The 14290-nt window shown below is 42.0% G+C and overlaps 1 protein-coding gene across 1 annotated transcript in view; it reads right to left on the bottom strand.

Moving 5' to 3' along the window:
• MSL2 (MSL complex subunit 2) overlaps nucleotides 1-12469 on the bottom strand; it is a 30213-nt gene extending 17744 nt beyond the window's left edge. Inside the window, exon 1 of the mRNA XM_059920275.1 lies at nucleotides 11133-12469. Coding sequence (XP_059776258.1) covers nucleotides 11133-11274 — 142 coding nt within the window. The 5' untranslated portion in view covers nucleotides 11275-12469. The remainder of the gene's footprint in view (nucleotides 1-11132) is intronic.
• Between the last annotated feature and the right edge of the window lie 1821 nt (nucleotides 12470-14290).

Raw genomic sequence — 14290 nt, 5'->3', positions numbered from 1 at the left:
ATGAACCAGATATTTGGAATCATTAGTATTTTTATGTTCCTCATTACCTAGTATTTCAATAGCAACCTAATTTTCTTAATGTTTCTTGTCCCCAACCAATGATCCATGAATGGATATATGAAGAATTGAGAGAACTAAAACAATACGACTAAGAATTAATAAAATACGTGACTGAGTATAAAAACAATTTAAAACCGTCATGGCAGAAAGGATTTGGCAGAATTATTAACTGGTATGGCACATGATTTGGTCCAGTAGTCATCTGACATCTCAAATTGCCTCACTTTAGAGGGAAAAAAAATAGTTAAATTATCTTCTCTTTTTTAAATAATGGAAACCTTTTACTACATGAACACTATGGAACACCTTCTTGAACCCAATTCACTAACACTGATTTAGGGGAGTTGTTTTTTAAGTCTATAGTGGTGAGCTCCAGTGATCTGTTCATAACCCTATCCCGCTCAATGTTTTAAAATCAAAACCTCAGATAAAAACACTGAAGGCATCTTTCAATGCTCCCACAGCTTTCAGGAACAAATCTAAGTTCTTTGGTTGTTATAGCACTGTCCAGTAGAACTTTTTTATGCAATGATGGAAATCTTTTGTATCTAAAGTAAGGTAGCTATTACCCATATGTGGCTACTGAGCACTTAAGAGGTAGCTCAGTATAACTAAAGAACTGTTTTTAAAATTGTCACAACAGCTAAGTGGCTGCTATATAGGACAGTGTAGGTTTAGAATATAATCTGATTCTGCTTCCAGACAAAATGGAATAATTACATTTTGTTTCAGTTGGGAGACTTACTCTCCCAACTGAAACAAAAACTGGACAAAACAATGGTTTTCAGATATACTGGGCAACAGACACCACAGAACAGTGATCCGTGCATGGAGGAACAAATGAGCTAAGCCCTACAATTGCCCCAGCTTACTGTCTGGAGATAATCTTCAGGCCACAGCACAAGGAGGGAGAACCAAGACAAAGCCCAGTAGTCTCCCTGAGTTGAGAAGACAGAGTCGCGAAGACAAGGCAGCTGGACTTCTCAGGGCAGAGTACTAGAGATGACAGAGCCGCACAGAGAAAGAACGCCGTTATTTATAGATGGTCTCTTTCAAATCTTCAGCTGAGTACTGAATGATCAGCACATGTTTATGAGGAAATTACCCCAGGATGGAGAAAGAATCCCCAGAAAGGAACAAAAAGAACAATCCCTATAACTCAGAGGCAGCAGAACAAATCCTATTCCCACCACCTAGTGTGAGAAACCTCATAATTCACGAGGCATTAGATAGAGTAGTCAAAAGGTTCTTGCCTCAAGTAATGCAGAAAAATTAGCCCCTAAAGGCTGCTCTGGTTCCACCTAAAAAAAAAGCTTAAAAACAAGCCTTGAGGGATTCCCTGGTGGCGCAGTGGTTGAGAATCTGCCTGGCAATGCAGGAGACACGGGTTCGAGCCCTGGTCTGGGAAGATCCCACATGCCGTGGAGCAACTGGGCCCGTGAGCCACAACTACTGAGCCTGCGCGTCTGGAGCCTGTGCTCCGCAACAAGAGAGGCCGCGACAGTGAGAGGCCCGTGCACCGCGATGAAGAGTGCCCCCACCCCCCCGCTTGCCACAACTAGAGAAAGCCCTCGCACAGAAACGAAGACCCAACACAGCCATAAATAAATAAATAAAAAGCAAATCCCTTCCACTAACAGAAATCCAATTTCGGTGAAAACTTTATTAAAAAAAAAAAAAGCCTTGAAAGGATCAAGGATCAAACTATCTGCAAGTAACTTAACCAAATTCCAGGAACAAAGCTCAAGAATATTTATAGTACAAAAATACCCATCCACAAGGTAAAATTTTACCAACAAGGTACAATTCACAATATCTAGCATCCAATCAAAATTAACTAGGTATGCAAAAAAGTAGGAAAATATGACCCATGCAGAGAAGAAAAACCAAAGAGCAACAAAACTTCTACAGGATTACAGCAGAACAGTAAAAATTATGTGACTACTACATTATACATTTTAACTATATTCCATATGTTCGGAATTATTTTATGCACCTAAAAACACAACTTCAAAATACATGAAGCAAAAAGTGATAGAAATTCCGAAGAGAAACTGATAAATCCATAATTACAGTTAGAGATTTCAACATCTCTCAAAAATTGACAATAGAAAATCAGTAATGACACAGAAGATCTAAACACCACCATCAACCAAATTATGAAAATGTTTTAACTGACCATAAACACTGAACCAATATAACTATTCTGGCTGCAAACAAGATAAAGCAACGCTGATTCTTATCCAGGTAAGGTTTCACAAAATAATTCAAGATCCCAACAACATTAGAATTCTATGGTTAAAAATAGATAGAGCTGGGCTTCCCTGGTGGCGCAGTGGTTGAGAATCTGCCTGCCAATGCAGGGGACACGGCTTCGAGCCCTGGTCTGGGAAGATCCCACGTGCCGCGGAGCAGCTGGGCCCGTGAGCCACAATTACTGAGCCTGGGCGTCTGAAGCCTGTGCTCCGCAACAAGCGAGGCCACGACAGTGAGAGGCCTGCGCACCGCGATGAAGAGTGGCCCCCCCTTGCCACAACTAGAGAAAGCCCTTACACAGAAACGAAGACCCAACACAGCCATAAATAAATAGATAAATAAATAAAGCATGACACAAATTAAGCAATGTGAATACCATCAAGCTTTCATCATCATTAAAAAAAAACAAAAAATGGATAGGGCTATTTTGCAGAGTAAAATTTAGCTCCCTACCCCAGAGGTATTAAGGAAAAGGCTTGGGTGAACTTTCAAGACTATTACAGAATACAAAATATTCATTTGATGTGAAAAAATGACTATGATTTATGGTGCTTTCTGTCTAAAGCTTTATAAATTCTCATCATGAAGAATAACCTAGTAATACCTTCCTTGTAAAACCTATGTAAAAATTGAGCTGGCAAGCTCAATGACACTATAAAAGGATCCCTGAAACAGCTCACAGCTTCTGGTGGATAGAATATGCCAGTCATATCCTATGTCATATCTTGAATAAATTCACTCACAAGCTGGACAACCAACTGATTAACTGTAGAGGGGATTCAGAAATCCAACACAAAGATACCTGAATTGGAATGCTCCCTTCTAATCCTAGAATCCCATATTATATATGGCCAGAGTCCCAAATTTCAGAACAGCAGACAGAGATTTAAACTTCAAGGGAATGGCATTTAGCAGGATTGGGAGAAGGTCAAAAGCTATACCCCGGACCACCCACCTCCACTTTAGGTATGCCTTTTTTTTTTGGCCGCGGGGCATGCAGGATCTTAGTTCCCCAACCAGGGATTGAACCCACACTCCCTGCAATGGAAGTGCGGGAGTCTTAACCACTGGACCACCAGGGAAGTCCCTAGGTATGCCTTTAATTGTTGCAAAAAGAATTTTAAAACTACTTGACTTTGCCAGAAAACCTAAGTTATTTCCAAATTTGACGCCAGACAACATTTTAAGTGCGCATTTTCTGTGGATTATAACAATAAAAATGGACAAATGCTAATTGATAAGACAAACTAAATTCAAAACAAAAAATATGCTGGCTATAAAACTAGATTAAAAACAGGTTGAGATAGGCAGATATTCCAAATCTGCAAAGATTCAAGATTTCTGAACAGAAAGGCAATGAACTAGAATAATTCTGTTAAAATACTACGGAGTCAGAACAAGGAAAAAATGAGGAAAATGGCCATACACTAATTAAGGTGAAAAAAATTATCTGAATTAATTTCCTGACATGGGAACAACAAAAAGAAATCTTTAAAAGAGGAAAGCCAATAACAGAAACTAAACAGATAAGAAAAAAAGTCAAAGGTGATGGACAAAGAGAAAAATATAAATTAAAATAAAGATTCTGAAATACTACCTTGTAAATTAGAAGATAAAATTTAATCAGACCTCACAAAAACAGATTAAATCATACATTAAAATGTAGCCAGGTGGACTCTGAGGGAAGGTGTCAACTGAGAAGATAATACAATAAGGCATTAACCAATTAGTGATAGTATGCTATCAATGCAATGAAAACACAGAGTGCAAACACAGGGGGAGGACTAAATGTTCAAATTAATTTGAAAGCCCACAACCCCAAGACTCAAAAGATATGTTGTTTGTTTTACAGTATGTCTTATATTATAAGTATATCTTATATCTTATATAACAGTATATCTTATGATTTTAAAATCAAGGTTTCCAGGAAGGGGCACAAAATTAAAGTTTTTAGATTTTAGCCTTTCCTAAACATATTTCCAATAACATTTCCTCACTAAGCCCAACTCCCAGGCACCATCAAATTACTAAACACTGTCTCATCCTTCTCTTCATTCTCCTCAGGCCCACACTAGATCCCGTCTATTTCCTACCTTAACTGAATCCTCTCCCAAGCACCTGATAAGCCAGGTTTTATCGGATCTTCCATACAATTCAGTACTTTCTATCAAGTATATACCCTGTGAAAGCACTATACTAGACATGTTTATAAATTTAAGGATAGAAAATATTTAACCTATTCACAATGAAATATACCTAACCAAAAACAAATTGTAATACAGTATACCAAAAAATTAAGCTGTTATGATAACCATAAAGAGGACAAAATTTTCCCTTTGCGTTACCTTATGTTGTTTCCTTTTCACTACCACCACTATTCCGGCCTCTATAATATGGATACATCTGATATCCTTCCTAACTGGGTTTCACCACACTCCAATAATCAATCCTATATTCTATCCCGAAACTAACCTTTTTTAAAACAAAATCTATATAACATCACTCTCCTACTTAAAATATTTCTCAAACACAACAGGGATTTGCAAATTCCCCTACCCATATCAAGACGGGGGTGGGGGGGCATAAAATGCACATTACCAGGCCCTGCCCACAGAGATTCCAATTCAATCAGCCTGATATGATAATTGGGAATCTGAATTTTAACAATCCCTTTAGGTTTGATTTAGGTGGGCTATAGAGCACACTTCGAAAAAGAACAGGTCTACGAGGTAAATGTCAAATTCCTTAGCCTGGCATCAAGGTTCCCTGCAAAAAGGCCCCTGAGTTACCACTATAGGGCATGGATGGACTCTCCTACAAGAACTCTTCATTAGGGATAAACTTGATTTTCTGCAGACTAAACAAGCCAACGTTCTCTCCCTCAAGCCTTACTGAAAATGTTCACTTTTCACCATTCCTCCTGGCCTAGCTCAAGCACCATACTTCCTAGTTCTCACAAGACTGCAACAATTTCTGCTGCCTAATTTTACAGTACCATACTGTCTGCCCTAAATCATTATTTAAACTGGTATTATTAACTTTTCAGTTGGTTTTATCATATAACAAAGGCTGATGGGTCAAAGCTCTTTTCTTCTCTCTCAGTATCCAGAACAATGCATTTAGAGTCCTTTCCCTAAGGCAATTTCACTGTACATAAACATAACCAACTAGGAACTAATATTTTAGAACTAATTTTGGAATACTAAAAGGAGAAATTGTGAAAAAGAGATTTTTCTTAGGAAAAGAAACCAACAGTTAAATTAATATATCTGACATAAGAGTATCTGCCAGAACACAGTACTAAATATTGTTCTTCCTTAACCAGCCTACTAGATAAATGTTCCCTAAAGAATTCTTCCCAGATCAGAGAGAACAGGTAAACTTAAGTCCCAAGAAAAAACTGGTAAACCAAACTCTGCTTTAACCCCAGTGAGGGCTGCCCAAACTCTGACCCAAACAGTTATTCAAAAATGAGTTACATGGGGGGAAAATCTCACTTATTGTTAATTTCTGAAATTTTTACACATGTGACAAAGTTAACTTACGAGTAAGTTAATATTACATCAATATTGGTAATAACATAAGTCCCTCTAACACACAATAAATGCTGGTTTACTTATGTCTTCCCCATAACACTGAGCAACATATGGGTAGGGGCCATGTGTCTTAATTCATCTTTTTATTCCAGCACTGAGAACATCACTGGTGATTAATAAAGATTTTGTGAGGAAAAAAATATATATATTTTTCAAGATAAAAAAATGATAGTGATTCTCCAAAGATGATATACAAACAGCCAAGAAGCATATGCAAAGATCACCAACATCACTAATCATTAGAGAAATGAAAATCAAAACCACAATGAGATATCCTCTCACACCCATGAGGATGGCTACTATCCAAAAAACAAAAAGCAAACAAACATACACACACCAATAACAAAACACAAAACAGGAAACACAAGTGTTGGCAAAGATATGGAAAAACTAACTGGAAACCTTGTTCTGCTGGTAGGATAAAATGGTGCAACCACTATGGAAAACAGTATGGAGTTCCTCAAACAATAAAAATAGAAATACCACACAATCCTGCAATCCTACTTCTGGGTATATATTCAAAAGAACTGAAAGCAGGGTCTCAAAGAGTGTTTACACACCCATGTTCTTAACACTATTCACAACAGCCAAGAGGTGGAAGCAACTCAAATGTCCAACGTTGGATGAATGAATAAACTAAGTATAGTGTATACATACAATAAAATATTATTCAGCCTTAAATAGGAAAGAAATCCTGTCTCATGCTACAACACGGATGAACCTTTAAGACATTATGCTAAGTGAAATAAGCCAGTCAACAAAGACAAGTATTGCATGATTCTACTTATATGAGGCATCTACAGTAGTCAAATTCAGAGAGACAGAAAATGGAATGGTGGTTACAAGGGGTTGGGGGGAAGGAAGAAAATGGTGGTTGCTTGCTGGGTACAGAGTTTCAGATTTACAAGATCAAAAAGTTCTGGAAACCTGTTTCACAATAATGTAAATATACTCAACACTACTGAACTGTACACTTAAAAATGGTTAAGATGGTAAATTTTACATTATATGCTTACTACAATAAAATAATTATAGTGATTTTTTAAGTACAAGAAAAATAAAATCTTAAGTATCAAATGAACTCACACTTGAGAAAAATATAAATATAAAACAGTATAACGCTTAAGTACAATTAAACAAATGGCCTTTTAATTTAGCTTCTAAAAGGTATGTAGTTTAAAATAAATCACGCTAAATGTTCAAATTTCATTTTAGAAGATTCTTGCTATTTACAAATTGTTTGCTCAGTCAAAAACAAAGTATTTCTGCTAAAAGAATCAGAACTCCAGAACTGGAAAAGATTCTTGAGATCATCTACTGCACTGATTCCAAAGTGGGCCCACAAACAATGCCAAAATGAGAAAAATAAGGAAAATGAAAGTAGTCTTTCACAAAGCTAAATCTATTTAATTTTAAGGCATATACTTTATTCTGAGAGCACATCCTTCCTACTTTGAACCTTGCTCTTTTTAACGGCAGTTTCATCCATTCAACAACGCTTGTTCAGCCAGGAACTGTCAGGTGCAGGGCTACAACAGTGAACAAGACCAGCAAGACTCTCACCCTCAGGGAACCACGTACCTTGTAGTGGAATGTGAGAGTAGCAGTAGTAAGAAAAGATGACAGGATTTGCTTTTTTAAGTCCTTAACATTCAAAACAAAAACTTGGTCAGCCTAGGTCAGTGGGAAACACTATTCTCCAGCTCCTTCCTATTTTATAAATAAGAAACTGGATATCCAAAAGTTCCACAACTCTTCAGTAAAAGCCAAAACCACTTTGTTTCTAGAATTTAAAACATCAGGGAAATATTCATGTCCCTGAGATTTGACCATGATTAATTTACAGGACTCCAAATATCTCAGAGAATACTATTTTTCCACTTAACATGTCCTTCCAGTTCTAACAGTATTTGATTCTACATATCAAACTTGTTATGTCATTTGAGGATATAAAAGCTTAATAAAAAACTTAAAATACCTAGGGCAGAATTTATTGAGTTTCATGCCATCAAAAGAAAATTCATTCTACATACTTCGTGATAAATGATAAAGCAAGTCCAACGTTAAGAACAAGGGGAAAGAACTGACACAGAAATAGCACCCACAGTAATACTGTCTTGGTCACTGTTTCTGTGGCCTAGAAAGTACAATAACTCTCTGGAGCATTGCTATCCCATTCACCAGAAACTTCAGAAAGTTTAAACATACAAAGCAACTGAAAAACAAGCAGTGATAATCAGCTAATTAACATTTCAAAGAACAATGATAACAAAACCTGTAGTTCCAGTGAATAATCTAGGTTTGACAATATTTGATCGGACAGTTCAATCTCTTCTCTCACTTCCCCCTACCTTTCTCCACCTCTGCGCAAGGGTGCCACAAAGTCCACAGACTTGTTCTCATGGGTTCAAAAGGTTTTTCCCACTTAAAAATAAACTCACAGATAACACAAATTTGGAAAAACAAACTTAAAGAAGATATTATCCCCTTTTGTAGATACAAGACATTTAGACAAAAAGTTAAAGTAACTTGCCTAGACAGAAAGTAGAAAAGTTAAGATTTGTACCTAACTGCAAAGTTCATAGACCTTTTTTCCCTCCCTCACCTCCTCTCACTTTCTTTCTCTGAGTCTTTCATAAACACCTACATGCTATTCACTGAACAGAAGAGAATGAGGCAGAAGGAACACAGAAATGTACAAAAAAATAATATTTTCCCTAAGATAGAATAATTTGAAAGAGTTAAAAGCACCTGTGACAGAACAAAGAATTCACTGAGGAGGGAGGGAGTTGATGAGTTAGACCATACACAAAAAGAATATATTTTAGGCAGAAGGAACTACAAAGAGCAAAGGTGGGGAAAAGAGAAGGAAAACATAAGGCACGTATGTTCGAAAAGACAAAAATATCAAACCGGCTTAAGCTGAGAAATTATTAGAAATTAAGAGGGCAGTTAAATACAAAGCTGAAAGGGGAGGTTTGGGTCAGACACTGGAGGACCTGTTGAAACAAACTTCCTATTTACAGCGCCAAGATAGAATTAAAACTTAACTTTTACATATCTATTATCCTAATGAAATAAGACTGCACATGCCCTATTAACTGGAAGGAGTTTATGCTTTCCAGCTAGGAAAAAGAGTCCAGGACAGTACCTGACATAAAGATGAAAAATGTTGGATCTGAATTCAAATAACTGGGTATTTTCCCCCATCTCTTCATAACCACAGACTTATGTCCAAAGAGATGAAGGGAAAAAAACTGAACCTACATCCATACTGCTGAAATTTTATGCCAGCTACTCAATTATAAGGGAGAAGTAGAACCCACAAATCTTTTGCATAGGATGGTGGGGAAGAGAAGCTTGAACAAGAAAGAATAATTAAAAGCCCCAATGTCAGAAAAATTCCTTTGAGTTGTCAAGACTGATTTAAAAAAAAAAAAAAAAAAGCTACAGTTGGACTTTCTAATGTAGCTTTATCTTTAATACCAGTTTTTAAAATCCAGGTTAGGTTCTGGGAAAATGTTCAATTAGACCACAACTGTCCTGAAGCTACTGCTAAGAACTTAAAATTCCAAACATCTGCAAAACTACCATTTCCCTCTTTGAGAGCTAAGTCCCATCCACCATGTAAAAAGCAGACCTACCAGATCTTCAAGTGTTACCTGGATAATGACATCACTCTCTATTGCAGTTCTAGCAGGCCAGGATGGGCTGGTCTAGGCCCTCTACATCACCACAGTAGCAATTCCCCCACCAAAAGAAAGGTTTGTGTTGAAAGAAGTTATAATAGCCCCATCTCCTCATTCCACAAACTATCAAAAGCTATGAAGACGTTATAAAAAAAAGCACTCCGTTAAAAAAAAAAAGTGAGAGTGGGGTGGCGGAGTACGCTGAAACTAAGCAGATTCTTATACTATATTTGTAAAATATAAGAGGAAAAGAAACTTTGAATCTAGCCCAAAGCTCTCATTTTACATGTTAAGAAACTGAGGCCCAGGGCAATTAAGTGGTTTACCAGGGCAACTGCTTCTCTATAAAGGTGTTAAGTGTCGGTTACCAGTCAGAGTAGCACTTAATCGCTTGTAAGAGTTACTTAAATGTTTATGAGATTAAGAACCCGATGTGCAAAAAAAAACACCTCTTCTGTACCCCCTCAGGGCTTTGCCCCAGAGCTATACGGAAAATGCTGAATCTCAAATGAATATCATTTCTCCCTTCAGCCACTACAGTCGCAAAATCTCTTAAGTGAAAGCCTGAAATGCCTGAATTTCTCAAATTCTGACTACAAGTAAGTGGATCAACAAAACCTCAAAAGTTTTGGCGAAGTAACAATGTGAAGTGGAATATTACTGTTTTGGTTTTGCCAGTTACCCTTTCCTTTATGTTAACGTTTTCAGTCTAAGTTTTTTCAAAAATAAATTATTATTATACGCATACAGTTAATCACTGAGATAATAATCACAAATTATTATCACTTTTGAGACATGGATTTATTAGACAATTTAGCATTATCTTCATCTCTCAAAAATAACTTGAAAATATCCTGCCCAGCACAAAGTAATACTTCTTGAACAAAAACACCCAAAATAACCCTCTACCAGGCCACAGTATAGCAAAACCACAAAAAAACGTAATCCTGTAAAAAAAATCCCACCAGCTAAAAAGCACTGAGTACCATCAGTCTGCCCTGGCTCACTGTTTATCGTCAAACTGTCAAAGCATTAGAAGAACCCGGGGGAAAAAGTTCCGCACCGACTTCACCGGCTATACCACCACCACCCACACACAACACGTTTGGGGAAATGCAAACACGCCACATGTAGGTGTTTTAACCAGGTTTCACCACGTTTAACCAAGGTAGGTATTAAGTCAGCTCTGGTATCAAAAGCTTTAAAAAACAAAAAAAGAAAGAGGGGGACAGCAACATAGATGCATATTTCACCTCTTAAAAAAAAAAAAAACACCAGAAATGACCCAAGGCGAATTTAACAGTTTTGAACATTGAGGCCGCTGTACAGAGAGAGCGGTTTGGAAGGGTTCTGTCTTTCTGAAATGCCGGGAAAAAGTGCTCTGCCGAGTTTCAAAACTAAAGACCGCAAACTACCGCACAAATAATAAAAGTTTAATACAAACTACCCCGCCGTCAAACCATTTCCGCTACCATCGCCCAGAGTTTTTTTAAAACAAGCACTGAAAGGGGAACAATAAAAAGCGTCTCACCGCAAACGCAGCACGAGAGGGACTGTCGGAAGTAAGGCAAGAGCCTGTTAATCTCTGTAAACGCCTTGGGGTCTCCGGGGTCGTAGTTGAGCACTAGGCGGCTCGCGGAAATGTAGAGAGCAGTAGCATTCACGGGGTTCATTGCAGACACTTCGACACTGTTGGCTCTCGGCTGAAGAGAAATTCCGGATCCAACTTTGTAAGCAGCCAGGGAACAATGGCGAATTTGCAACAATTCGGAGGAAATCGGGGGAGAACCACTGGCCAAAGTTGTAACCAAAATCCGTACAAGTTTGTAGAGCTGTAGCAGTCCTCCCACACATGGGGCCTTGGCGCCCCTCCTCCGTCCCTGAGATTTGCAGACCAAGGGGAAAAAAAAAAGAGAGAGAGAGAGAGAAACCAGCGTTCGAGTTTGTCCCGAGCGGCCGCGGGGCGCAGAACGCGGCGGCTTCGGCGCTCAGTCTAGCCCCGCGGCTCGGCGGGCGGCCTGCGCTCGAGCTGCATCTCGGGACGCGAAGGCACCTCCTGTGGTCGAGCTGGGCGGTCGCGGGAGCAGGCCCCGGCCCGGTCCAGGGGCGGGCACGCTTCTCACGGGCTGCAGGGCCCTTACTCCATCACAGCGCCCGGCGCGGAGGCAGCGGCGACGGCAAGGACTGCGGTGCGGTCGTCGGATTCCTCGATCTAGTGCACCGAGCCGCGGCGGCGGCGAACGTGGCTGCTGCGGCTGGCGGAGGCCGCCGCCGCTCTCTCCATATCGGACACGCCTGGCTCTCCGCCCCGGCGATTACAGCCCGGCAGTTCCCTGAGGTGGCGAAGCGGACAGGAGAGGCCCCCGCCCGAGAGGGGAGGGCCGGGGAGGAAGTGCGCGGGCCGGCGGCGGCGGGAGAGGGCGGGGAGCAGGCCCGGCCGGGCCGCGGCGGCGGCCCTCGCTCCTCAGTCGCTTACTCCGAGGTCACCAGGCGCAAGCGCCGCCCCCTCACTGCCCGGCCATCTTCTCCGCGCGGCACACACGGACGCCTCCTCCGTCAAGCACCACGGTCGCCGCCGCCCACGGCGCCCACCCGGCCGCGGCAGAGGCTGAGGCGAGCGCTCACACCGCCAGGCCCCGCCGCCGCCCAGCGCACACAGCAAGGCCCCGCCGCAGGCCCCTCCCCCCGTGCCTCGCCGCCCTCACCCCGACTCCACGCGCCACTCTAGCTCGGTAGGGCCCGGGCTGCAGCGGCCTTAATGGATCCCGCGGGCTGTGCGGCGCCTCAGGCCCTGCCGGCGACGACGACCGTTACCCCAACGGGCAAAGCCACTGTCATCCCCGAGACTCCCCCGCCGCCGTCGTCGCTAGCGCTCGCACGCATGCGCAGACCACACTCTCACCCCTCCCCCCGCCCTTTGCTTTCCCTTCGCTTCCCTTTTCCCCTGCTTCTCCTCTAAGAGCCCCCTCCACGCCCTCCCAGAGCTACCGGCTCGCTCTGCGCATGCGCGTTCCACTACCCAGCTCCACCGCCTTTCGCCCTTACGCGTGCGCTTTGACCGCCCACCCAGAAAACCGGATAAACACATCAGCCCGCTCACGCCAGCCCCTCCCCGCTGCCAACCCACCCTGAGCTCACTGCGCATGCCTGGCTCTCCACTTACGGCTCTCTGTACAGAGCATGCTCCCGGCGAGCCGCCTGCTCTTTCCGCCCCTCCCCCATGCGCTCTCAAATTCCCTCTTAGGCGTGTGGGCTGTGGTGAAACATTCGTTAGTTGACCCATCTTTCCCCAGTGTGGGCTGTAGGCTTCTCGCACTACACTGCTTCCTCGGTGTCCGCCAACGCGCAGGCCCTGTTGGGTCGCGCCATGTGGCTCTCTCCGCTGACGCAACGCGGCCTCTCCTCGCCCTGGCTGACCGCGAAGTGAGGAGAAATCCCCACACCGCCCCAAGCCCCGCCCTCGCGGCCTTTCTCCTAGAACCGCGCTTCCCGGCCGCCGAAAGGGCGCTGCCCGCCCCCTCGCCGACACTCGCCCAGCCCAGAAGGGAGGCGGCGAGCGACGTGGCTGTGCGCCCAGCGAGCGTTCGAGCTTCAGGGTCTTGGTTGGGGCCGCGGCCCGCGTCGACGGCAGCCTGAGGCTTCTGAGGCCCGGGCAGGCCGTCTGAAGCGCCGGTGCCCGGACCCACCTGCCTCTCCTGCCCGTCCGAGCGGGCTCTTCCTGCGGCCTCTGGTCCTTGGAGTCCGACTGACGCGGGCAGCCCGGCCTTCCAGGGGCACCGGTCGGGACCGCACAGAGCTCTCCACGAGAACAGAGTACAATTTAAAAACAAAACGAACTTCTATTTTAGCTCCTTTAACAGACGTAGCCCCTCTGTGTGAACAGATCTCTTAAATAACCCATGGTCGTGCTTTAGAACCCAAATCCTTGAAAGTATTATCTTTTTTTTAAACAAGTTTTGGCCTTGTGTTTTTGCAGGAGACCAAGGACACAGATATAAATAAGCAAAGCCTAAATTAACGTCCGATTCCCCTCCCCTCCAAAAGGACAAAACCTTCTTTAAAAATAGAAACAGCGTAGGAATCATTATCTCTGGATACACCAGAGCTCTTCAGCATAATTTTTTGCCCATAGTAAATGCTCTACACATGTTTGCAAAGTAAGATTTATGACGTATGTAAATCTTTAGCGGCACAAATACCTGTTAGTTTTAGAGGCTTGCCACTTGGAGGAGAAATGAAGAGTTAAGATAAGGGAACCCATGTAACCTCTGATATATAATTTCTATTACCATTTGAGAACAGGTTTATTTTCTTTACAAGTCCTAGCATATTATCAGTATGTATGTATTAAGCAAAAACAATCTATTTTCCTAATTTTGTAAAACGAACAAAGCTGTGCAAAATATATTTGGTCATCTTTTATCTAGAAAATGACAGTCTATAAAATTCACTCTTTTTTAAAAGCCTCATCATTTTTTTTTTAAATAAGAGATCTTTTCTAAGCTCACTTTCAAATAAAACTGTTATAATATACAGTGCTATTTCTATTCCAGACTCTTAAGTTCTTCTAAAACACACAGGTTGTTCTTCCCCAGAGGACCAACACGGAGAGTAAAATAATCAGCACTGTTTCCATTCAGACAGTATAAATTAGCAGTCACCCTAGGCAAGTGATTACTTGCAGGGCCT

The sequence above is a fragment of the Balaenoptera ricei genome, chromosome 4 (genome assembly GCF_028023285.1).
Source record: "Balaenoptera ricei isolate mBalRic1 chromosome 4, mBalRic1.hap2, whole genome shotgun sequence".
NCBI lineage: Eukaryota > Metazoa > Chordata > Mammalia > Artiodactyla > Balaenopteridae > Balaenoptera > Balaenoptera ricei.
The sequence above is the reverse complement of the archived record's forward strand: the minus strand, read 5'-3'. Positions and strand labels throughout refer to the sequence as shown.